This window comes from Trachypithecus francoisi, unplaced genomic scaffold (genome assembly GCF_009764315.1).
Source record: "Trachypithecus francoisi isolate TF-2019V2 unplaced genomic scaffold, Tfra_2.0 Lachesis_group20, whole genome shotgun sequence".
NCBI lineage: Eukaryota > Metazoa > Chordata > Mammalia > Primates > Cercopithecidae > Trachypithecus > Trachypithecus francoisi.
In genome coordinates, this window is record NW_022681466.1 from 40,119,313 (window position 1) to 40,140,129 (window position 20,817).

Here is a 20,817-nt window from a genome sequence, read left to right on the forward strand (position 1 = left end):
AGCAAATTTGATTAGAACTAAGGGAAAATTTTGTAGTCCTAGTACTGGGAATCTCAGCTGGAGGATGCTGGACTTGATCAGCATCTCCTTCCATACCAGTTCCCTCCCGCTTCTGCCTTAACTGAAACTCTTGCTAAGAACTAAAGGGAACATTCTGAGCACCTGGTAACAAAGACCCAAGGGGAAGCTTGTATCTCTGCATTGATGGACATTTGAAGGGTCAACTGACTCACTGCCACAAAGAGTGAGGGATTCTTTCAGGGGTGTACGAGTCACAGTGGAAACTGCCTTTCCTCCAGTATTCACCATGCAGAGATTTTTTTCTTTTTCTTTTCTTTTCTTTTTTTCTTTTTCTTTTTTTTTTTTTTGTTGTTCTTTTAGAGGAACCTCTGGAAGAAATGCAAAGATGTTTCTAAGAAGGCCAGGTGCAGTGGCTCACGCCTGTAATCCCAGGACTTTGGGAGGCTGAGGTAGGCAGATTGCCTGAGATCAGGAGTTGGAGACCAGCCTGGCCAACATGGTGAAACCCATCTCTACTGAAAATGCAAACATTAGCTGGGTGTGGTGATGCACGCCTGTAATCCCAGCTACTCAGGAGGCTGAGACAGGAGAATTGCTTGAACCCAGAAGGCAAAGGTTGCAGTGAGCCAAGATTGCACCACTGCACTCCAGCCTGGGCAATAGAGTGAAACTCAGTTTCAAAAAAAAAAAAAAAGATTTACACAAAGGGAATTGGCAATGAAACATTTCTGAGACGAAAGAATCTTTTAAAGAGTTTGAAGATTTTTGGTGCAATGAATTTCTTGCAGTGAAATTGCAATGAAGCCTGCTTAAGTTTGCCACAGGGCAATTTCCTAGGGTAGTAATCAAAAAAAGCAAGCATCTTCTGCTGAAACTTCATTGGATTCACATATTAAGAAATATTGAGCCGTCTGACTCTGGCAGAAAAATTCTCCCTGGGGGGCCTCTCATGACACAGCTTTCGGATTAAGTACTTAGGTTTACATGTGTGATAAAAGTTTGTAAGAGCATAGATCTGGGTTTTATTTCCTTCTCACTTTCATGGTCAGTTTTAGCACTTTTATTGTAGGAGATGGATTTCTAGGGATGGAAGCCCAATGTGGAAATTGTGCTTACAGGAAATAAAGATTCAATTGTGGTTGGCTCGCAAAGGCTTTGGTCCAGGAATCAACTTGGTTATAAGTCAGAAGTGGCCTGTAATAAAATGCTGGCAAGAAGTCGCTGGGCGTGGTGCCTGGGAGCGCGCTCCCGGATGCATTTAAGAATAAAAAGAACAGGCAGGGCGTAGTGGCTCATGCTTGTAATCCCAGCATTTTGGGAGGCCGAGGTGGGCAGATCACGAGGTCAGGAGTTCAAGACCAGCCTGGCCAACATGGTGAAACTCCGTCTCTACTAAAAATACAAAACTTAGGTGGGCATGGAGGCACATGCCTGTAATCCCAGCTACTCGGGAGGCTGAGGCAGGGGAGTTACTTGAACCGGAACCCAGGAGGTGGAGGTTGCAGTGAGCCGAGATTGCGCCACTGCACTCCAGCCTGGGCTACAGAGCGAGACTCCATCTCAAAAAAAAGGCATAAAAAGAACAAACACCGGCAGTGTCAAATCTGCATACACACCCAATTCATCTGTCTGGAGACTGGGCTTGGAATGCTTTTCATCTAAATATCAGGTTTATATTTTTTCTTCTCTGCATCACAGAAATTTGAAAAAAGATAGAAGATCAAATAAGTCACTCCCTCATTCCCATGACCATCAGTTTAACATTTTGGTGAATTGCCTTCCAATATTTGTTCCCAGCTTAATAAAGCAGCCATTGGCACAGTCACATCCATTTCGTACCAGATGATCTTCAAAGGTTCCACATCTGTGGGTTTTTGGCTCACTCAATTTGCTATTTAATAGAATTCTCTTCATGTTTAATAACCCTCCTAATAATCACAGAGTTAAAATAATACATTTTTATCTAGGAAATGCTTCAAGAACTTTCAAAAGACTGACTTGAACAGGAAGCAGGAGAGGGCTTGTGTGGTTTACAAAGATGGCAGACTCAAAGGGAAAAGGGGAAGAATTAATTAGAAATACAAGGAAGAAAGAAAGGAGAGAAAGAGGGAAGAGAGAGGGCTGGACACGGAGGCTCACACCTGTAATCCCAGCACTTCGGGAGGCCGAGGCAGGTGGATCATGAGGTCAGGAGTCCGAGACCAGCCTGACCAATGTGGTGAAACCCCGTCTCTACTAAAAATACAAAAAAAAGTTAGTCGGGCATCGAGGCGCACGCCTGTAATCCCAGCTACTCAGGAGGGCTGAGGCAGGAGAATCGCTTCAATCTGGGAAGTGGAGGTTGCAGTGAGCCAAGATCACACCACTGCACTCCAGCCTGGGCGACAGAGCAAGACTCCGTCTCAAAATAAATAAATAAATAAATAATAAAAAATAAAAAATAAAAAAGGAGGGAAGAGAGGAAGGGAAGAAGTCACTGGGGAATGGGGAAACTGGGTTTGGGTTGCAGAGGATGGTCATACAAAAAGGAACCTCGGGTTGGCTGGGTGGGTGTGGTGACCGGCACTGTGAGAATGGCAGCAACTCAAAGGAGGAGACTGGAGATACATCAGAAACTACCAGGGTGAGGGAAGGGGGTTCACCGGAAAGAGGGTGAGGGGCAGGCCTGCAGCCAGCAGGGAACTCCCCCAGAGACTGAACCTCAAGGCCACAGGCCACAGGTGGCCACCAAGGTAGAAGACGGGAGATCCTCCAAACAGTTAAGCAAGTGAGGACTGTCTGCCCACCAGGCATCTGGCCTTGACTCACACTCAGGAATCCGCAGGCAGAAAGACAACCAAAGCCATTTTTCATGCAAGAGGAGTTGGATATCAGGAAAAATCAGAGCCCCTTTGTATGACATGCCAAACTGCTGAAGCGAGAAAATGTCTCGGGCGAAGGCTCAGATGCGAGGCAGGGACAGTGTGCTCGCCCTGGGGAACCTGGGCCATCAATGTGCACTTGTTATCGGGCTTTTCAGAGCTGAGGGCCGGAAACGAGTACGGGGCATCCCTCCCCCACCGCATGCTAATGATGAGCTGGTGACACGGCCTTGGCCGGACTGTCCGGCCCCTGGAAGAGAGCCTGAGTGTCCTGAAATGTCCTCAGGGAGTCTTTGGGGATCTGTGTCCTTTTCTTGCCTGTGCTTTGGTGTGTGGGGAAGGGGTGAAGTGGGCCGGAGGAACCCTGGGAATTAAGAACCAAAGCCCCGTTTCCTCCAAGACCCGTCTTCACTCTGGGTCCCCTCCCCTGTCCCCACGTGCCATGTATTTTTTGGGTTAGCCGATGAGAATAACTACCATGCACTGAACACGTTATGCCAGCTCCAAAGCAAGCACTTAGATACTTAATCGCGACTCCTGCCAGCAAATGTGTGTAGCAGGTATTGCTAACAACCCCATTTTGCAGAGAAAGCAACTGAGGTTCAAAGGAGGTGCAATGACTGGCTTAAGGCCCCACAGCTAGTAGCAGGCAGATCCTGGATTCAAACCCTGACTCACTCTGGGATCTGGGCCCTTTACCACCATGTCCCACCTCCTCTCCAAGACGCCAAGCAAAAGAGTTGCTGTTTATTTCAGTTCTAAGGTGAGACAGATGTGCGGGGAGCCCCGTGTGCATTTCCCATCTGATTCTCCTGACAACCCTATGGGATAGGCCCCCTTAGAGCGTCCAGGAGGAGCCTCTGATGTCCAGGACGCGTTCTGGTGCCCTCTCCACATCGTGCCCTGTATGGTGTCTTCCCTACTGCTGGTGCCCCAGGGTCACCAGAACCAGAGAGTAAGTACGTTGGGGGCTTTCTGTGCCCACTATGCCCAGCCTGAAGCCAGGCACTCAGCAGGTGCCCCACAAACACTTGAGGATGACAGAGTTTTAGGTAATTCTGCTCTCCAAGGCAGCCCCTGGCCCTGCAGGTGCGTGTGAAAAACACAAGAGAGAGGTGAGGTCTGGTTCTGCACCCAGCTCTGCTCCCCGCCCCATGGTGCCTGGGCCACCCTCAGGGCTTTCCATGCCCACTCTCATTTAACCATGCTGATCATCTGATGAGATGGGGGAGGGGGGGGTCTGTCATTATATCCCCATTTTACAGATGAGAAAATAACTGAGGCCCAGAGAAACCAAGGAATCTGCCCAAAGTCACAGAGCTAACACAGGGCAGAGCAGGATTGAAATGCAGGGCTCATAGATCCCCTGCCCACACCCCCCCGTCCTACTGACCATCACACAGACTTAGTTCAGATGTCACCTTCGACTCCCTTCTGCACATGAAGCTCCTGGAAAGTTAAGAGGACGGGGTGGGGCTGGATCCACAGGGCTTCGGGTATCAGGAATGAGCCTGACTTTACCAGAGGGATGTGGTCTCACCGGAAAGTACTGAGCTGGGGAATGATGTGATCTGGTTGATATTTTTACAAGCTCTTTCTGGCTGTGTGTGGAGAGCAGGGAGAGTGACCAGTCAGGACTCTACAGCGGGCATCCAGGCGAGAGATGACAGAGCTGGGAGTGCTCTGAGATGGAGAGAGGTAGAGGGAAGGAAGACAGTGGGCATGTGCCGGAGGTGGAGCCCACAGGCCTGGGGAGGGTGCAAGGAGCCCTGAGGGGTGCAGCAGGAGAGGGACTTCTATCTCTGCTAGACACAGAGCAGGCTCTTGGCAGCATTTGCTGGATGGGTGAACTGGTGACTGAGTGGGCCGGAGACGGAGGGGGCGGTGCTGTCCAAGCAAGACCACACTGGCAGGCAGCACAGCCGATGTGTGAGGTTACCACCAGCAGGCTCCTCCTTGCCAAGGTGTCAGAGGGAAAAGAGGCCACAGCCAACAGTGTTTCCAAGAAAAGGAGCCTGAAGTCACTGTGTCCTGCGGGGTGCCTCTGTGGGAGTACGGCCGCTGTGCTTCTCACAGCACTTTCACAAACATCCTCGGCTTGGATATTCACAGAACCCTGGGGGTGGGGCGGGGCAGGGAGGACTCAGGGATAGAGAGAAGATGAAGGCAGGCAGGAGCGACAATGGGGAGGAGAAAGGAGGAATGGAAGATGCAGGGAGGGAAGGAGGAGGAAGAAAGAATAAAGAGAGGAAGGAGGGAGGGAGGATGGGGAGGACAGAGGAAAGCTAAAAGGAGGGAGGGAAGTTAGAGGGAGGAGAGTGGAAGTTAGAGAGAGGGTTGGAGGTGGGAAGGATGGAGGGATGGAAAGAAGTTGGAGGGAGGGGAGGATGGAGGGAGGAGGGAGGGGAAGATAACAGGAGGAAAGAGGAAAGACAGAGGGAGGAGGGAGGGGAGGATGACAGGAGGAAAGAGGAAAGACAGGGAGGAGGGAGGGGAGGATGACAGGAGGAAAGAGGAAAGACAGGGAGGAGGGAGGGGAGGACGACAGGAGGAAAGAGGAAAGAGAGGGAGGAGGGAGGGGAGGATGACAGGATGAAAGAGGAAAGACAGAGGGAGGAGGGAGGAAAGGATGACAGGAGGAAAGAGGAAAGACAGAGGGAGGAGGGAGGGGAGGACAAGTTTTATTTGCCAGTTTGACAGCCGAGCAAACTGAGCCTCTAGGAGGTTGAGTGACAAGCCAAAGACTGTCCAGATGGCGAGTGGTGGAGTCAGGACCAGGCCACAGGTCCCTGACTCCAATCCTGATGGTTTTCACTCCGGTCCCGTGTCCTCCTCTACCCTGGCCCTCGCCCTGAGACACTGGGAGCTCACAGCTGCAGCCTTGTGCCTGGTGCAGCAGGGTTCTCGGCAGGTGTCGGTCCGTAAGTGACAGGGGGATGCGAGAGTCAGCCACAGCCCCCACGAGTGCTGTCTCTGCTCCTGAGTGTCAGCCTGGGCACTCAGTTCCCATCCCTGAGGCTACTGGAAGTTCCCCCGTTCCTCTCTGCCTCCTTGGGGCCAGGCTAGGGCACTTGGCAAAGTCACTGTGCCAGAAAATGTGATGTTGGGAACACACACTTGGGTGGCTGCCATCCCCAGCCCGGGCACAGCCTGGGTGCTAGGCCCTCTTTCAGCTCCCAACTGAGAGCCTCAGTCTCTGATTTTGCAGTTCACAGGAGCCATTCAGAGCTGCCCTGCCTCTGAGAGGTGAGGAATTAACACCGTGGCCTCCACTGGGGAGGCTCAGCTTCTTCCATTCCTGGACCCTGCAGGCTGGTAGACTGACCTGGGGCAGCTTACAAGATTTGGGCAACTTACGTCTTCTGGGAAAAATTCCAAGGTTCAGGAAACATGGAAATAGAATGAAAGTGATGATATATTTTGAACATCTATAGGGTGCCGGCATGAGAAGGGGCATTTTCCATGTTTTTTTTCATATAACTTCACAACAACCCCAGGGTTGGTTCTATGATGCTCCTAACTTAACAATGAAGGAACTGGAGTTCAGAGAGGTTAGGCAATTTGTCTGAAGACACACAGCTGACAAGTGGGAGTCTGGACTCAAACCCGGGGCCACGTGGCTTCAGTGTTGGCCATCTGATGCTGCTGCTGCCATGTGGACTCATGGTAGGGAGGAGGGGGGAGCTGGAATGAAGATCCAGCCCCTTTCTGTGTCCCTGGGTCCAGGAGGCGACAGATGCTAGTGGCAGGTGAGCCAGGGAGACTGATGATTTTTACTCATTTGGTTTTTCCCAGGCTCTGTCCGGAGCTGGCCTTAAGTTAAGCAGCTGCCCTCTGCCTTTCCACATTCCCTTTCAGAAATGGGTGATGGCGGTGGAAGGAGGAAAGGCAATTAAACAGCATTTCCCAACCCCTCCGCCTCTGTCAGCTTGCCATGGTAGCAGGCAGGCCGGGTTGGATGTGGTGATGGTGAAGAGCTTGCTCTGGGTCTACAGTCCTCAGAGGCAGGGTATGGCATCGGGGTGGGATGGAGGGAGGGCGTGGAGGTGCAAGAGCAGCTCCAGTTAAAGTCCAAAGCCCTTACAAGCCCACGCACCACGAAGCCATCTGATGCAGTGGCTTCCATGTGAACTAAGCAGGGAGGAAAGGGCTTGACTCAAGCCCAGCTCCAGACAGAGCCTGGGAAAAGCCTGCAGAGAGCCTGCCCTGTGGGGGTGGAGGTGTCTGCTTTGTAAAGGCCGTGGTGCTTCACCAGAAGGGTCCTCTGTGCAGGTTGGGGGTTGGCAGCTCAGTCTGTCATTGTCTCCACCTCGACTCACACCCAGGAGCCTCAAAGAATGCAGACACCAGGGACCACTCTGATTCCACCCAGAGGTATCCTAATGAGCACTCCGCGCAGGGGAGGGGCATCCATAGGTATGTGCTGGGCACCTTTCCATTCACTGCCTCATTATCCCATTTTCCAAAAGTCAACAAGAACTCGGAGAGGTCACCTAACCTGCCCAAAGCTACACAGCTGCCTGGAAACTGGAGTTTTGAACTCTAGAGGTCCAACCCCAAAGCCTGGCCTCTTTCCCCTACCCCAGGCTGCCTTTTCAACAGAGTCCATTTTAATAGAATATCCCTCGAATAAGGGGCATCATTTCTTCTAGGCCTCTGTATCAGGAAGAGCTGGGCTTCTATTATGAAATATTCCCCTTTTATTGTATGCCCCTGTGAACACACCTCTGGCCATGCTCCTTTCTTTGTCCTGGCCCCCAGGAAGCTCAGCGACAAAGTTGTGGCCTGCCTTGGCCCTCAGTTGGCCTCTGCAGTTGGTACTGTGGACACTAGCTGGACGCAGCCATCATCTCTCATTTTACTACTTGATTTTTCTATCCACCCCAGCCCCTCATCTCTTTATTTATCTTGTCCCTTTCTTTCTTTTATGGTTCAAGGAGGAAGAAGTAAACAAAGAGTAAAATCATGAGATGTCATTTTTACAGCTTTGAAAAGTTTTTCATTGGAAGAGGTTAATACTAGAAAAAAAGTCCTTCATCTGGTACCATGTCCTGCCTCGCAGTTCAGAAAAGAGAGTCTCATGTAGCATTTCCCGGAGTATCACAGAGATGCAGAACAAGAATTGGGGGATGGGACATTGGGGGCAGATCCAGGCAGGTCCTCCCTGGCCCCTCCCTGGCGCTTAGAACCAGTTTGCTCCCTTTTTGAAGCTGTTTCCCAGGACAGCAAGCCCATGCACCCACTGGAGACAGCGTCTTTGTTGAAGGGAGGCTGTCATGGAGGGCAGCGCCGCTTCTCTGAATGTGTGTGCAGGTTAACCGCAGTGGAGGCCTGAGGCACAGAGACCACGGGAGGGAGTTTCCATCGGTGTTCTGCACCTATTGCTGCCCCATGGCTGTGTGTTGCCCAACCTTCACCCAGGTATGCACCCAAGGAGAGGTTATGCTGGGACAGAGCCCTCGCCAGGGGGCCCTACAGTCCCTTTCTGCTCCTGAGCCATGTGACCTTGCGTAAGTCACTCTGCCTCACCTGTCTTGAACTTCCCTGGCTTGCACAACATAAGAACTGGACAGCATTAGTGGTCCTCAGCCCCAGGGCGGACGCCTTCTGGGCATTGTGGGCAGGGTAAGCGTTACTATTAATAAAGGACTGGGGTTGGTCCCTAAAGCAGACACCAGGTCATCCCATTGATAGGATCGCTTCCCCCACTTGTGTTTCATGTGCTTTCTCTCTCTCTCTCTTTTTTTTAGATGGAGTCTTGCTCTATTGCCCAGGCTGGGGTGTAGTGGCGAGCTCTCAGCTCAGTGTAACTTCTGCCTCCCAGGTTCAAGCAATTCTCCTGTCTCAGGACTAGCTGGGACTACAGCTGCATGCCACTATGCTGGCTAACTTTTATATTTTTAGTGGAGTTGGGGTTTCACCATATTGGTCAGGGTGGTCTCAAACTCCTGACCTCAGGTGATCCACTCGCCTTGGCCTCCCAAAGTGCTGGGATTATAGGCGTGAGCCACTGCATCTGGCCTCTTTTTTTTTTTTTTTTTTTAGACAGAGTCTCGCTCTGTCGCCCAGGCTGGAGTGCAGTGGTGGGATCTCAGCTCACTGCAACCTGTGCCTCCCATGTTCAAGCGATTCTCCTGCCTCAGCCTCCCGAGTAGCTAGAATTACAGGCATGCACCACCATGCCCAGCTAAGTTTAGTATTTTTAGTAGAGTGGGGTTTCACCACATTAGCCAGGCTGGTCTCAATCTCCTGACCTCAGGTGATCCGCCCACCTTGGGCTCCCAAAGTGCTGGGATTACAGGCCTGAGTCACCGCGCCCGGCCCCACGTGCTTTCTCAAGTGAAGTGAAGTGATTGGAATTCCAGCTACCAGGAATCACGCCTGCGCCCCCCGCCCTCTGTCCCTGCAACCCTAAACGATGCTTCCCCTAGACTCAAGAGGTTCTCCACAGAGGCAATTTTGTCCTCCAGGGACATACGCAAAGTCTGAGCCCATTTTTGGTTGTCACAGCTGGAGAAGGAGCAGCACTACTGGTTCCAGTGCGGGGAGGCCAGGGATGCTGCTAAACACCTACAGCACACAGGACAGCTCCCGTAACAGAGAATGATCCCGCCCCAGTGTCAGCAGTGCTACAGGTGAGAAACCCTGCCCTGCTCCGAGGGGCAGCTGATGCTGAACCCATAACCCTTGGGCTTCTGAGTTACACTATATGGAAGGGCTTTCTTTCCCACAGCTGCTCCTTCTTCCGTCTTTCCCTACTTGGCCATGGTGCTGCCTCCTGGCCAGCTGCTGTGGCCCCCAATCTGGGAGCTCACCCTTCATTCCTCATCCCTTTCTCTGGGCCATCCCTCCACTTCTCCCATCTCTGCTGCTACCATGTAGCCCCGGGTCTCCAGTCTGCCACAATGTCCAGATGGCTCTCCTGGTAGCCTCCCCTGCCTGCTGGTATCTCCATCTCCAAATGCAGTCAGAAGGTCTGCTAAAAACATAAACCAGATCACCGTACTTCCTTGCCCCAAGTTCTGTAATAACACTGATCTCACGTGAAATAAAGCAGGCTTCTGACCCTGACCTCCAAGCCTCCCCCAACCCAACCCCTGACCTCTTCCTTGCTCCCTCTCCTCCGTCCTCACCAGGTTCCCTCCTGCTCGGGGCCTCGGCTTGCCCTTTCTTCTTCCTAGAAGGTTCTCCCTCCAGGTCCTTTTTGTGGTTCAGGTTTTGGCTTAAACATGACCTTCTCTGGCAGCTTCCTGTCCCCTTGACCAGCCAACAGCAGCCCTCTCCAGCCGCTCCCCACAAGCCCCCTGCTCTGTTTTCACCATAACATAAATCAGCACCTAGAAGTGCCAACTGCCTCATACATAGGAATATCAATTCCAGGACAGCAGGGACCTGTCCGTCCTGTCTGCGGCTGTGACCCTGAGCCCTGCATGTCTGATACAGACCGGGTGTTCAGTGAGCCTATGCTGAATGAATGAGGGGACAGCCGCACACCCAGCAGGTGGGTGACTTGTAGCCTGTGTGTGTGTCTCAGCAGCAAAAGGGCCAACAGTCACTGAACTAAGTAGCCTCCAAGGCTCTTCTGGCTGGAAACTCCTCCTCTGGCAAGGACTCTCCATGAGGCCACACCCACCCACCTTCAAAGTGGAAGCTATGGGCAGAGGCTCTCTGGGGTTTGTGTGACAGAGAATGAGAGGTGGGAGGAGTGTTCCAGAACAGCCAGGCCCCATTTTCAGAGGAGGAGACAGAGGCCCACCAGGCCTTCTCCGCACGTTGCTGCTCCAGTTTGGCTGTAGCTTCCTCGCCTCTGACACTCAGGGTCTGGTGACCCGAGGCCCCTTCCTACTCGGCACTTCTGTCACTATGTCCTGGAAATCCTCAGAGTCTGGGCTGCTGGTGGAGACTGACACGGGTGATTTATTTTAAAGATCCGCTGATTTTCCTACTGAGACATTTTGAAGGTCCTCTTCCTGAATGATTGGAGAGTAAGCACCAGCTGTGAAGCAGAGACAGGGCGAGAACATGTTTGTGATGGATACATGTCTGTGTGCCCCCAAAATTCATATGATGAAGACCTAATCCTCTGTGTAAACAATGGTATTTGGAGACAGGGCCTCTGGGAAGTGATTAGGTTTAGATGAGGTTGTGAGGGTCACGATCGGATCAATGCCCTTGTAAGAAACGACCAAAAAGCTGGCACCCTCTCTCTCCACCATGTGAGCATTTTAATAGAATGATCTGGCCCCAATGTCAGCAGTGCTAAGGTTAAGAAACCCTGCCCTGGTGTGAGGGGCAGCTGATGCTAAACCCATAACCCTTGGTGCTCCTGAGTTATGCCCTGTGGAACTTGCATGAAGTCGGCCATCTGCAAGCCAGGAAAAGGGACCTCACCAGGAACTAAGTCCAGTGACACCTTAATCTTCTCCACAGTTCTGGAGACTTCCCAGCCTCCAGAACTGTGAGAAGTTCACATCTGTGGTCTAAACCATCCAGTCTATCATATTCTAAGATGTCAGCCCAAGCCGACTCCAACAACCCCCTTACCTGCCCCTTCCCAATCTGCATGGTTCCAATAAAGGATTTCTCGACTAGTGGACAGAAGAGCTCCTATGTTCTACCTTGGCCTTGATTCGGGGAGTGAGATGCAATACTCAGGAGCTGGGCACGACGTCTTAAGCCTTATTTTCTACAACTATAAAAGGCAGATAATTAATATTTACCTTGAGGTGTTGCTGGAAATTACATGCACGAATGTGAGTCCTGCATGAAGGTCTTCCGTAGTGATGGCTGTGATGATTAGCACCCAAGGGCAAAGGGGGTCCAGGGTGAGGATTCTAGTTGGTGGTACTTGGCACATCAGGAAAGGGGTACCTGCTCTGACACTGTCATTCACCTGAGCCTGACTGGACAGGCTGCCTCTGGGTTATTTCAAGAGAAAATGAAAGCAAACACAGATAAGAAAAGTTTCAAGCCCAGCGCCAGGCCTGGAGTGGGTGGAGAAAGGCTATTATTTGATGAAACCTCTCTGAATGGTCCTATGTAGGGAGTGTGGTTTAAGACAGAGCCATGCAGCTGACCCACCAGGAAGGAGTCTCAGGAAACTCTTTGGAAAGAGTGAGCCTCCCACCTGTGGGCACTTGGGCAGGGCTTGGGGCAGCTGGGGCCCCTGGGGAGACATCCATGGCTGTCTTCTCACTCCCCTCCCCAGGGTGCAGGGCTAATGCTTCCTCTTCCTCAGTGTGCCATAGTGGGAAGAAAGGTTGGGTACACTGGTGTGCAGGATGCTGCCCAGGTGAGGCAGGTGTACATGACTAGGGCAAAGAACTCCTTCACTCTCAGGTTCCAGAACCTTCTCCATAACTTCCCCCACTAGTGCCCAGCACAGAGCTGGCACAAAACAGGCACAGGGGCCAAACCTAACATCCAGGCTGCTATATTAAGGCCCTGGCAGAGCTGTGGGCATGCTGGAGGCAGCTTCCTCCATCGGGTTGGGGGAGGGGCATGGCTGAGGCACCAGTACCCTTCTCTTTGGGTGGAGAGCTTTTCTGATGGCAGCATGGGGACTGGGTGGCTCTAATGAGTTCTCTAGAGTTGGCGTGGGTGGCAGGGCCTTGGCATGTGGCACAAGCTGCTGCCCTCTGGGTCCAGTCTCCTCTTCCCTTCCACGTCTACATGGGCTCTTTTGCCCCTGGCAAGAGTACATGCTCTGTGATGTTTGCTTACATTCTATACCCACTGAATTCCAAAATGCATGAGATTGAACAAATGTTGGCTGGTGATGCCTTTGATAAACCTTGAAAAAAGGTTTACTACCCTTTTCCTATGTCCTCAGACTTGGCTGGGTGTCACCAAAGATATAAAGAATGAGATGAGTGTCTCAGAAGGCAGGGAGATGACTGACTGGCAACTAGTCTAGCACACAGTGGAAGGAGAGAAAAAAGAGAAAGAGATAGAGACAGTGACACAAAGAGACTGAGAAACAGATTGGGAGAGAGACATAGACAAAGACTGAAAGAGAAAGAGGAAAAGGGAGGAGAGAAAAGGAGAGAAGAAGGGAAGGGAGGAGGAGCGAAGGGGAGGGGAGGAGAGGAAGAAGAGGAGGAGGGAAGAGGAGGGGAGGAGAAGAGGGAGAGGAGGAGGGGAAAGGAGGGAGAGGAGGAGGGGAGGGGAGGAGGGGAGAAGAGAGGAGAGGAGGAGAAAAAGGGAGAAGGGAAAAGAAGGGAAGGGAAGAGAAAATAAGGGAAAAGGTGTGTTATGCAATTTATGTATCCATTGTGCATCCTCACTTCTAATGCCTTCATGCTGCCGCCAGCCCAACCTCAGAGCTGGGCTCCACTGGGTAGTCAAGTACTTGGTTCTATTTTTAATGGCAACCCAGAAGCTGTTTAGGAAAAGGCAGGATGATCTGGTGAGAAGAGCTTTGTAGTGAGACAAAGGTTCCAATCTGGCCTGGCTGCCTCCTACCTGGGCGCCTCTGGGCAAGTCCCTGAACCTCTCTGCACCTCCCTCGCTCATCTGCAGATGGGGGTGAAGACAGCGCCCTCCCAGGGATGTCATGGGCAGACCATGCGGTAATGTGCACAAGGCTCTGCACACTTGAGTATTTTGACACTTCCCAGCGCAGGGGCGGGTAGAAGGGAGAGACTTTGATTTGAGGGTTATAAAGAGGCTAAGACAAGGTCAGCCCTGGTGAAGCTGGGAGCAGCAGACTTTTGCACGCAGCCTTGCCAGAATGCATGGGTGCCTTAAGTACACAAAGGGCTGGGCTTCCTGGCCCGGCAACATCATTTATAAGACACGAACATGAAACTGAATCTGTTGTTTGCCAGTTGCCAGCAAACCCTTCAGAGTTCTGCCTTTACGCTCAGAGTCTTATCAGCTGCCTGCTGCAGTATTTCTTTAGTTTCAGCCCAGAGGTTTGATTTCTTTCATTTTCTTCTGTTCATTTTGCTTTAGAGGTAATGCTTTGGGATACTTTTCTAGAGAACAGGCAGAAACAATGCATTTTAAACATGAAAGCCAACATAGAGGTAACCCTCCCTCCATGTCCCCAGAAAGTGGCCTAGGGTTAAGGTGCTGTCCAGGCCTCAGCTCTGGCTACTTGCTGGCAGGTGGAGGCATGGTAGGAGGTGAGGTGTCAGGTGGTTGAGAGCTGTTGGTCTAGGGATGTGCTTTTTATGAGATAGGCTGGCAGTTCCCACCCAGGTTGAGGGACTGTCACAATGATTCTAGTCAAGGAATCTCGAACCCACTCTCCCAGCCCTGGATCCCACAAGCATGTTCTGGCCCTCAGAACTGCTGAGCATTGGGGAATAACACAGGCAGCCCAGTTCTTTTGGTGAGGTTCCCCAGATGGCTCCCTCTGCTAGTGGGGCCAGCTGCCCAGATCAACTTGGGGCTCTCTTGATGAACACCAAAGTGCAAATGGCTCGAGGCAGCTGGCAAGGTGCTAAGTGCAGCATTAATCCTAATTAGGATGAGGAATTAATAAAGGAAGCCAGGCTTGCTGGGATGGAGGAGTTAGTTTCAGAATTTCCACTGGGAAACTGGAAGGCCCTGGGTCCACGCATACCTTCGGGTCGTGCCAGTGGCATGACTTATGACTTACTGTGCTAGGTAGATGGCACCCGATGGAACTTGCTTGTGAGGTGGAATATGGGGCACTGCAGCCCCTGCTCTGTATCCAACTCAGGTGCTGTAGCAGGTAGTGATGTGGGTACATTCTCCAGAGGAGAGGAGTAGGTGTTCGTGATCTGAGCAATTGCACACTAAAAATGATGTTTTTCAAAAGAAAAGAGGAGGGTGTGATCGTGAGCCCACTGGCTCTTTTGTGTGGCTGTGCTTCTCGAACTACTGATTGCACACTTCTGTTACCTGCAGATGCCACTCAGCCCTGGCATTAGGCTCCAAATTGCAAAGGGCAAAGCAGCCTCTTTTGGGAGTGCGGGTGGGAGACAGAGGTGGGCAGGATCCCTGATGAGATGAGAACAAGCACAGTCTGGAGGGGGAAAGGGGGCCAAGTTGACTTCACTAAGCAGATCCAGCTTCACAAAGCCTCTTTTCAGATGACTTCAAATGCGGCCAGAAAAGGGCTATGGTTTTAAGAGCTCCTTGCCAAGCTCCACCAAGAAACAACCGCAGCTGAACTCTGTGCAGGGGCTGAACTGCAGTAAGGAAGGCTAGGTGTGTGGGAGAACTTCCCGAACTGAGGGGTGGAGTTAACACGCAGGGAAAGGTTACGGAAAAAGAAAGAGGGAATTCTGTCCAAGGGTTTTTGAAAAGTCAAAGGAAAGCCTCCACCAACTCTCTCCACCCAGTCCCAGATCTGAGCGCCACGCTTAAGCAGCAAACCTGTGCCCAACCTGGCCGGGACCAGGCGACCCCTCCCCAGCCACCTGTTAGTTTAAGTTCCGCAGCCGGGCAGAAGGGCGCCCAGAAGGCGCGGAAGCCGAGCGCATTTTGGCGTTGGAGGCATCCAGGCCCCTCCCCAGTAGGGAGCTGTCCCCAGGGTCGCGGGGCCGAAATCCTGGCCCCTAGAGGCATTCCAACCTCATGACACCTACTACTCAGCCTCCAGTTGCATCTGGGGGTCGCAGCGCCCAGCTCGGACGAGACGACCACGCCCCTCCCAGTCTGTTCTCTGTCCGCAGATCGGCCCTGCACACCCTAGTTTCCTACTGAGGTCTCCGCAGCCTCCCTGCTGAGGGGCCGCGACCGAGGTCGCTGTCTCTGTTGGGGGAGACTCAGTGTCGCTCCCCTCACCACTCCAACGCGCAGCGAGGAGCGGGCTGGTAGCTCCGTGGGAGAAGAGGCAGGCGTCGGGCTGGGGCTACCCAGCTACCCTAGATCCGCTCGGAACCCAGCCCCTACCCCGGCCCCGACAGCGCCCCCGCCCCTACTTCTGCCCCCACCCCTCGGCCCGAGCCTGTAGAGAGCGCCCAGCGGCCCCCACGCGCCCCGCCCCCGGCCGGCCCCGCCCCAGGATGGCCAGTTCCCATGGCAATGGCACAGACACCGGTTGCCAAGCAACCCCTCCCCCCCATCCGCTCCCCCCAACCCCAGCCTCCTCCCGTCCCCTCGCCAGCCTCCACTCCCCCGGGGGTGCCGGCGCGGCCCCTGGGGATCGCTCGGGTCCCGGGCTACGCGCGCGCGCGTGAGTTTCGGTGTGTTTCATTGTGTCTGTGAGCAAGGGGGTGTGCGCGTGGAGAGTTTGTGGGATCGGTGTGCTGGGGAGGTCCCCAACCGAGAGGGACCCGAGCTGATGCACAGCTGGCCGCGAGGGGACCCGCCCGCCCGCTCCGACTCCTTTGTGTCTCGAGCGGAGCCAGCGCCGCGCCCACCCCCTCCCCGGCCCGCGCCCCGGGCAGTGTGCGCGCGTGTGTGTGTGTGTGTGTGCGCGCGCGCGCGCGTGTGTGTGTATGTGTGTGGCGGCGAGGGGTCGGGGCCGGCCGTACCTTCGATGCAGCACACCCGCCACAGCCCAGAGTGGGTGAGGTCGCCGCGGGCGCGGCGGGGCGGGGGCCCGTCGTCCATGGTCAGGTTGGTGCCGTTGCAGATGTGCGCGCTGGAGTAGAGCCAGTAGTCGGTGCCGATGGCGATGGCCATGAGCGAGAAGGCGGCGAAGGCTCCGGCAGTGGTCAGCAGCATCTGCAGCCCGCGGTCGCATCGCACCATGGTGGGCGCCTCATAGTCCGCCGCCCGCCGGCCCGGCCCGCCGCGCCCGCCCGCCCTCCTCCCTCCGAGCGCCGCTCCGGGGGCGCCGGGGTTGGGGGGCCGAGGGCCGGGGGGCGGCGCCGCGCTGCGCGCTCCGACCCTGCGCCCTGGGCGTGCCTGCGCTCCGGCAGTGCTGGGGCTCAAACTCCGAGGCTCGGCGGCGAGTGCGGGCTGCGCGGGCCGCCGGGCGGGCTGGCGGCGGCGGCCGGGGGCTCCTCCCTCTCCTCTCGCCCTCCCCCCTCGGCCAGCGCCTCCGCCCCGCGCCCTCCGCGCCTCCCCCGCCGCCGCCGCCGCCGCCGCCGCCGCCGCCGCCGCCGCGCTCCGGGCCCGCGCCCGGTTCCTCTCGGCGCCGCCCCTCGCGCCTCGGCCCCCGCCCGGCTGTGCGCTCCTCTGCGCTCCCCTCTCTCCCCAGCCCAGATTTTCTTCCCCTCGCCTCTCCTCCCCTCCCCTCGCCCGCGCGCGCTCTCTCTTCCTCTCCCAGGGTTCATTCACATTATTGGAGTGAAGGAAGCCGAGGGAAGGGTTCCCCAGGAGGACCGAAGGGAAAGCGCGTCTCCAGCCACCTCTCTTACCCTCCCAGGACATCCGGCCTCCCCTCCGACGGCCCTGCGGATTCTTTAATTTGTGGAGGAGGGCGTGGGTGGGTGTGTCCCTCCTTTCCCCTCTGTGCCTGTTCACCTGGTGATGAAGGTGAGTGTGGGAGTGCGTGTTCAGGTCAGAATTCCTGAAACCCCAGATGTGGGTCACAGCTGCCAGACCCTGCAAGCCACTCCAGGCCCGGGCCAGGCCCCACCCCAACCCAGGTGGTTCCTGCTCCTCCAGATCCCCTTGCAGGACCTGGAAGGACCCAGACTTGGGGTTGAGGGAGAAGGGCGATGCTAGGGAGAGGTCCTTTGGGGAGAACACAGGGTCCCTGCTTTCTAGAGTGGTGGCAAGGCTGAGATTGAAGATGGGGCGCTCCTCCATGCTCACATTTTTGAGGGTCTATTACTGCTGGAGTCCAGGAACACTCCAGTTGTGTTAGATTCCAATACTCCACCCGCCAGCCTTTTCCCTCTCTCTCCCAACCGCTTCGCAATACCTTTATTTCATTTTGCCTTTTGCTCTACTCGAGCTTAACTGGCTTTCCCTCGCCTGGCCTTTATTGCCAGCCTCTGCCCCCGAGCCCTGCTGGCTTCACTTAATTGTCTTTGCTGCTGGCCATGATCCCAACCTGGACACCCTTCCTTCTCCAGGGAGCCGGTGCGGGCTCCTCCTTCCAGACCCAGCTCCAAAGCCCTCCCTCCAGGAGGTTCTCAGGGCCCAGCATCAGGAGGTGCAGCACCCTTTGACCTTACAAGTCCAGGTGGTCCTGTTGTTGGCGTCACTGGCAGCACTGGGCCCCAGGATATGGAAAAAGGTATAGGGAGTCTGCTATTCTTGCAAGATGAAGCTTAACTTTCTTTGTGGCACCTTCCCTGGTCCCCACTCCCCATGTTGAAATCACTGTTCTCTGTCCCACGAGATTGTGAGCCTTTCCTATGACTAGCATACATGGTAACGGCTTAGCAAATGCTTGCTGAGTGAGAGGTGTTTCTTGCCACTTGGACAATTATAGTCTGATTGGGAGGAATAGATCATATACATAAAGGGGAAAACAAACATCACAAGGTGACAGAGCCTGAGGACCAGGCTGGCTGCGCCAGTGATTGTTTATTGGCCCCCTCTGCCTTTGGGGTGTCTATTCTGCTTTCCAAGTCACAAAGGACAAGGGTCTTCACCTCTAATTTACTTTAACTCACTTGCTACTGGGTCTGGGGTTTTGCACCCAGCAGGTGCCCGACGTATGTCCAAGTGGACCAGAAGGTGTGAGATGGGTTTGCTGTGACCCAGAACAGGGCTACCCACCTCCAACCCTAACAGCTACTAGGATTAAGTCTTGGTTCTGTTCTCAGAAACTCCAGGAAAATGAATCCCGTTCTTCTCTCCTTCTCCTCCCCCTCCTCCTCTTTCCCCTCCTCCTCCTCCTCCTCTTCCTCCTTCTCTTCTTTCTTCTTCTTCCTCTTCTAACAAATCATTGTTTCAAATTAGATCATAAATGGAAGCCCAATTAAACAAACCAGGTCTCCCACCAATTAGCCCCGTAGGTAAGGGCTGGCATGGCTCTGGCTGAATAAGGGGCTCAGGGCACTGCAGTCCCCAAAGCACCTGTCTAGACCCGTTCCACAAAGCATGGTGTGAAAACCCATTTCCTGAGCCAGCCACTGGGTTACTCAGGAACATCCCCCTCCACCCTGTCCCACTTGCAGCCTTCGTCGGGGACTTTGGGAGACACAAATGAATGTATGTTGCATGAACCTGCTCTTCAGGGGTGGAGAGCAGCAGCTTCCCCCATTCACCTATGAGATGGCAGAGATGACACTTAGGTAGAGGGGTCCTCCTCCAAGCAAGCAGTCCTCATGTTCATCCCATGGGAGACAAAACCGAAATCTTCCTTCATCAGAACCTTGGTAGACCAGCTCTCACTCCTCCACTTACAGAAAAGTGTGCGGGAGAGTTAAGAATGCACTGGACCAGAAGCCAAGACAGTCACCTTCGCATGCTGGATTTGCAACTAACTAGCAAGGTGATCTGGATGAGCCGAAAACACCTGGGAAAAGAATACCTCTCTAGTGCAACTTTCCGAGTTGTTTCAAGGGTTAATGGGGCATGGTGGCTGATGCCTATAATCCCAGCACTTTGGGAGGCCAAGGCAGGGGGATCACTTGAAGTCAGGAGTTCCAGACCAGCCTGGCCAACATGGTGAAACCCCATCTCTACCAAAAAAAAAAAAAAAGTAGCTGGGCATGGTGGTACGCACCTGTAATCCCAGCTACTTGGGAGGCTGAGGCAGGAGATTTGCTTGAACTTGGGAGGTGGAGGTTTCAGTGAGTCAAGGTCATGTCACTGCACTCCAGCCTGGGCGATAGAGTGAGACTCCATCTCAAAAAAAAAAAAAAAAAAAAGAGTTGTTTCAAGGGATCCCAGCACTTTGGGAGGCTGAGGTGGGCGGATCACAAGGTCAGGAGATCGAGACCATTGTGGCCAACATGGTGAAACCCTGTCTGTACTAAAAATACAAAAATTAGCTGGGCTTGGTGGCACACACCTGTATTCTCAGCCATTCTGGAGGCTGAGGCAGGAGAATCGCTTGAACCCAGGAGGTTGAGGTTGCAGTGAGCCGAGATCACGCCACTACACTCCAGCCTGGCGACAAAGCGAGACTCTGTCTCAAAAAAAAAAAAAAAAGCCACTTTGCGTGTAGTGTACACTTAGCCGCCATTTGTGGACTGGGCAGTAAATTCTGGCTTCTCTGCCTTTTTTTTTGGAGACAGTGAGCCCAACACTGTCTAGGAGGCATATATTACATCCACTTTTTAAAAAATTTTCTTTTTCTTTTTTTTTTGAGATGGAGTCTTGCTCTGTCACCCAGGCTGGAGTGCAGTGGCAAAATTTTGGCTTACTGCAATGGCACAATTTTGGCTCACTGCAACCTGTACCTCCTGGGTTTAAGCAATCCTCCTGCCTCAGCCTCCTTAGTAGCCAGGACCACAGATGTGTGCCACCATGCCGGGCTAACCTTTGTATTTTTAGTAGAGACGAGGTTTCGCCATGCTGGCTAGGCTGGTTTCAAACTCCTGGCCTCAAATGATCCACCCGCCTCAGGCTCCCGAAGTGCTGGGATTAGAGGTGTGAGCCACCTACATTCACTGTTAATTCTCACTGTCACCCCCTGACAACACCAGGGGAATCTGAAGTGCAGAGCTTGAGTAACTTGCCCCAGGTTTCACAGCTGGAGGGTGGTGGGGTCAGATCCTAGCTCAAATCTCCGTGACTTCAAGGCCAGAGTTTTTCCAGGGACGCTAAACAGCCTCTTTGCCATTGTTAAGTACTGCTGGGCTGTGTCATTATTATTACCTGTTAATTTGGGGGGACCCCAACGGGAGCTCCGCAGTTTGCCTTTCTGTTTGCGGACACCCACTGGCAGCTGCGCTTGGTCCTGCAGTTATGAGGGTGTAGACTGTGGAGTTGCATAAGGACTTGACCGCCGGCACAGGGAGCTGGAGCAAACCCAAGACTGACTGAGACCATTCATCATGCCTGGGTGAGCACAATTTAAATCTGGAAATTTCTGCTCAGCCAGATTAGAGAGCTCTAAATGACAGTATTTAACTGCTGCCTGAGGACCCTGGAGTTTCTCCCA

The 20,817-nt window shown here is 53.6% G+C and overlaps 1 protein-coding gene across 1 annotated transcript in view; it reads right to left on the reverse strand.

The window, feature by feature from the left end:
* The window catches only part of CACNG4 (calcium voltage-gated channel auxiliary subunit gamma 4), a 69,897-nt gene extending 53,098 nt beyond the window's left edge, over nt 1-16,799 (reverse strand). Inside the window, exon 1 of the mRNA XM_033183905.1 lies at nt 16,337-16,799. Coding sequence (XP_033039796.1) covers nt 16,337-16,556 — 220 coding nt within the window. The 5' untranslated portion in view covers nt 16,557-16,799. The remainder of the gene's footprint in view (nt 1-16,336) is intronic.
* Between the last annotated feature and the right edge of the window lie 4,018 nt (nt 16,800-20,817).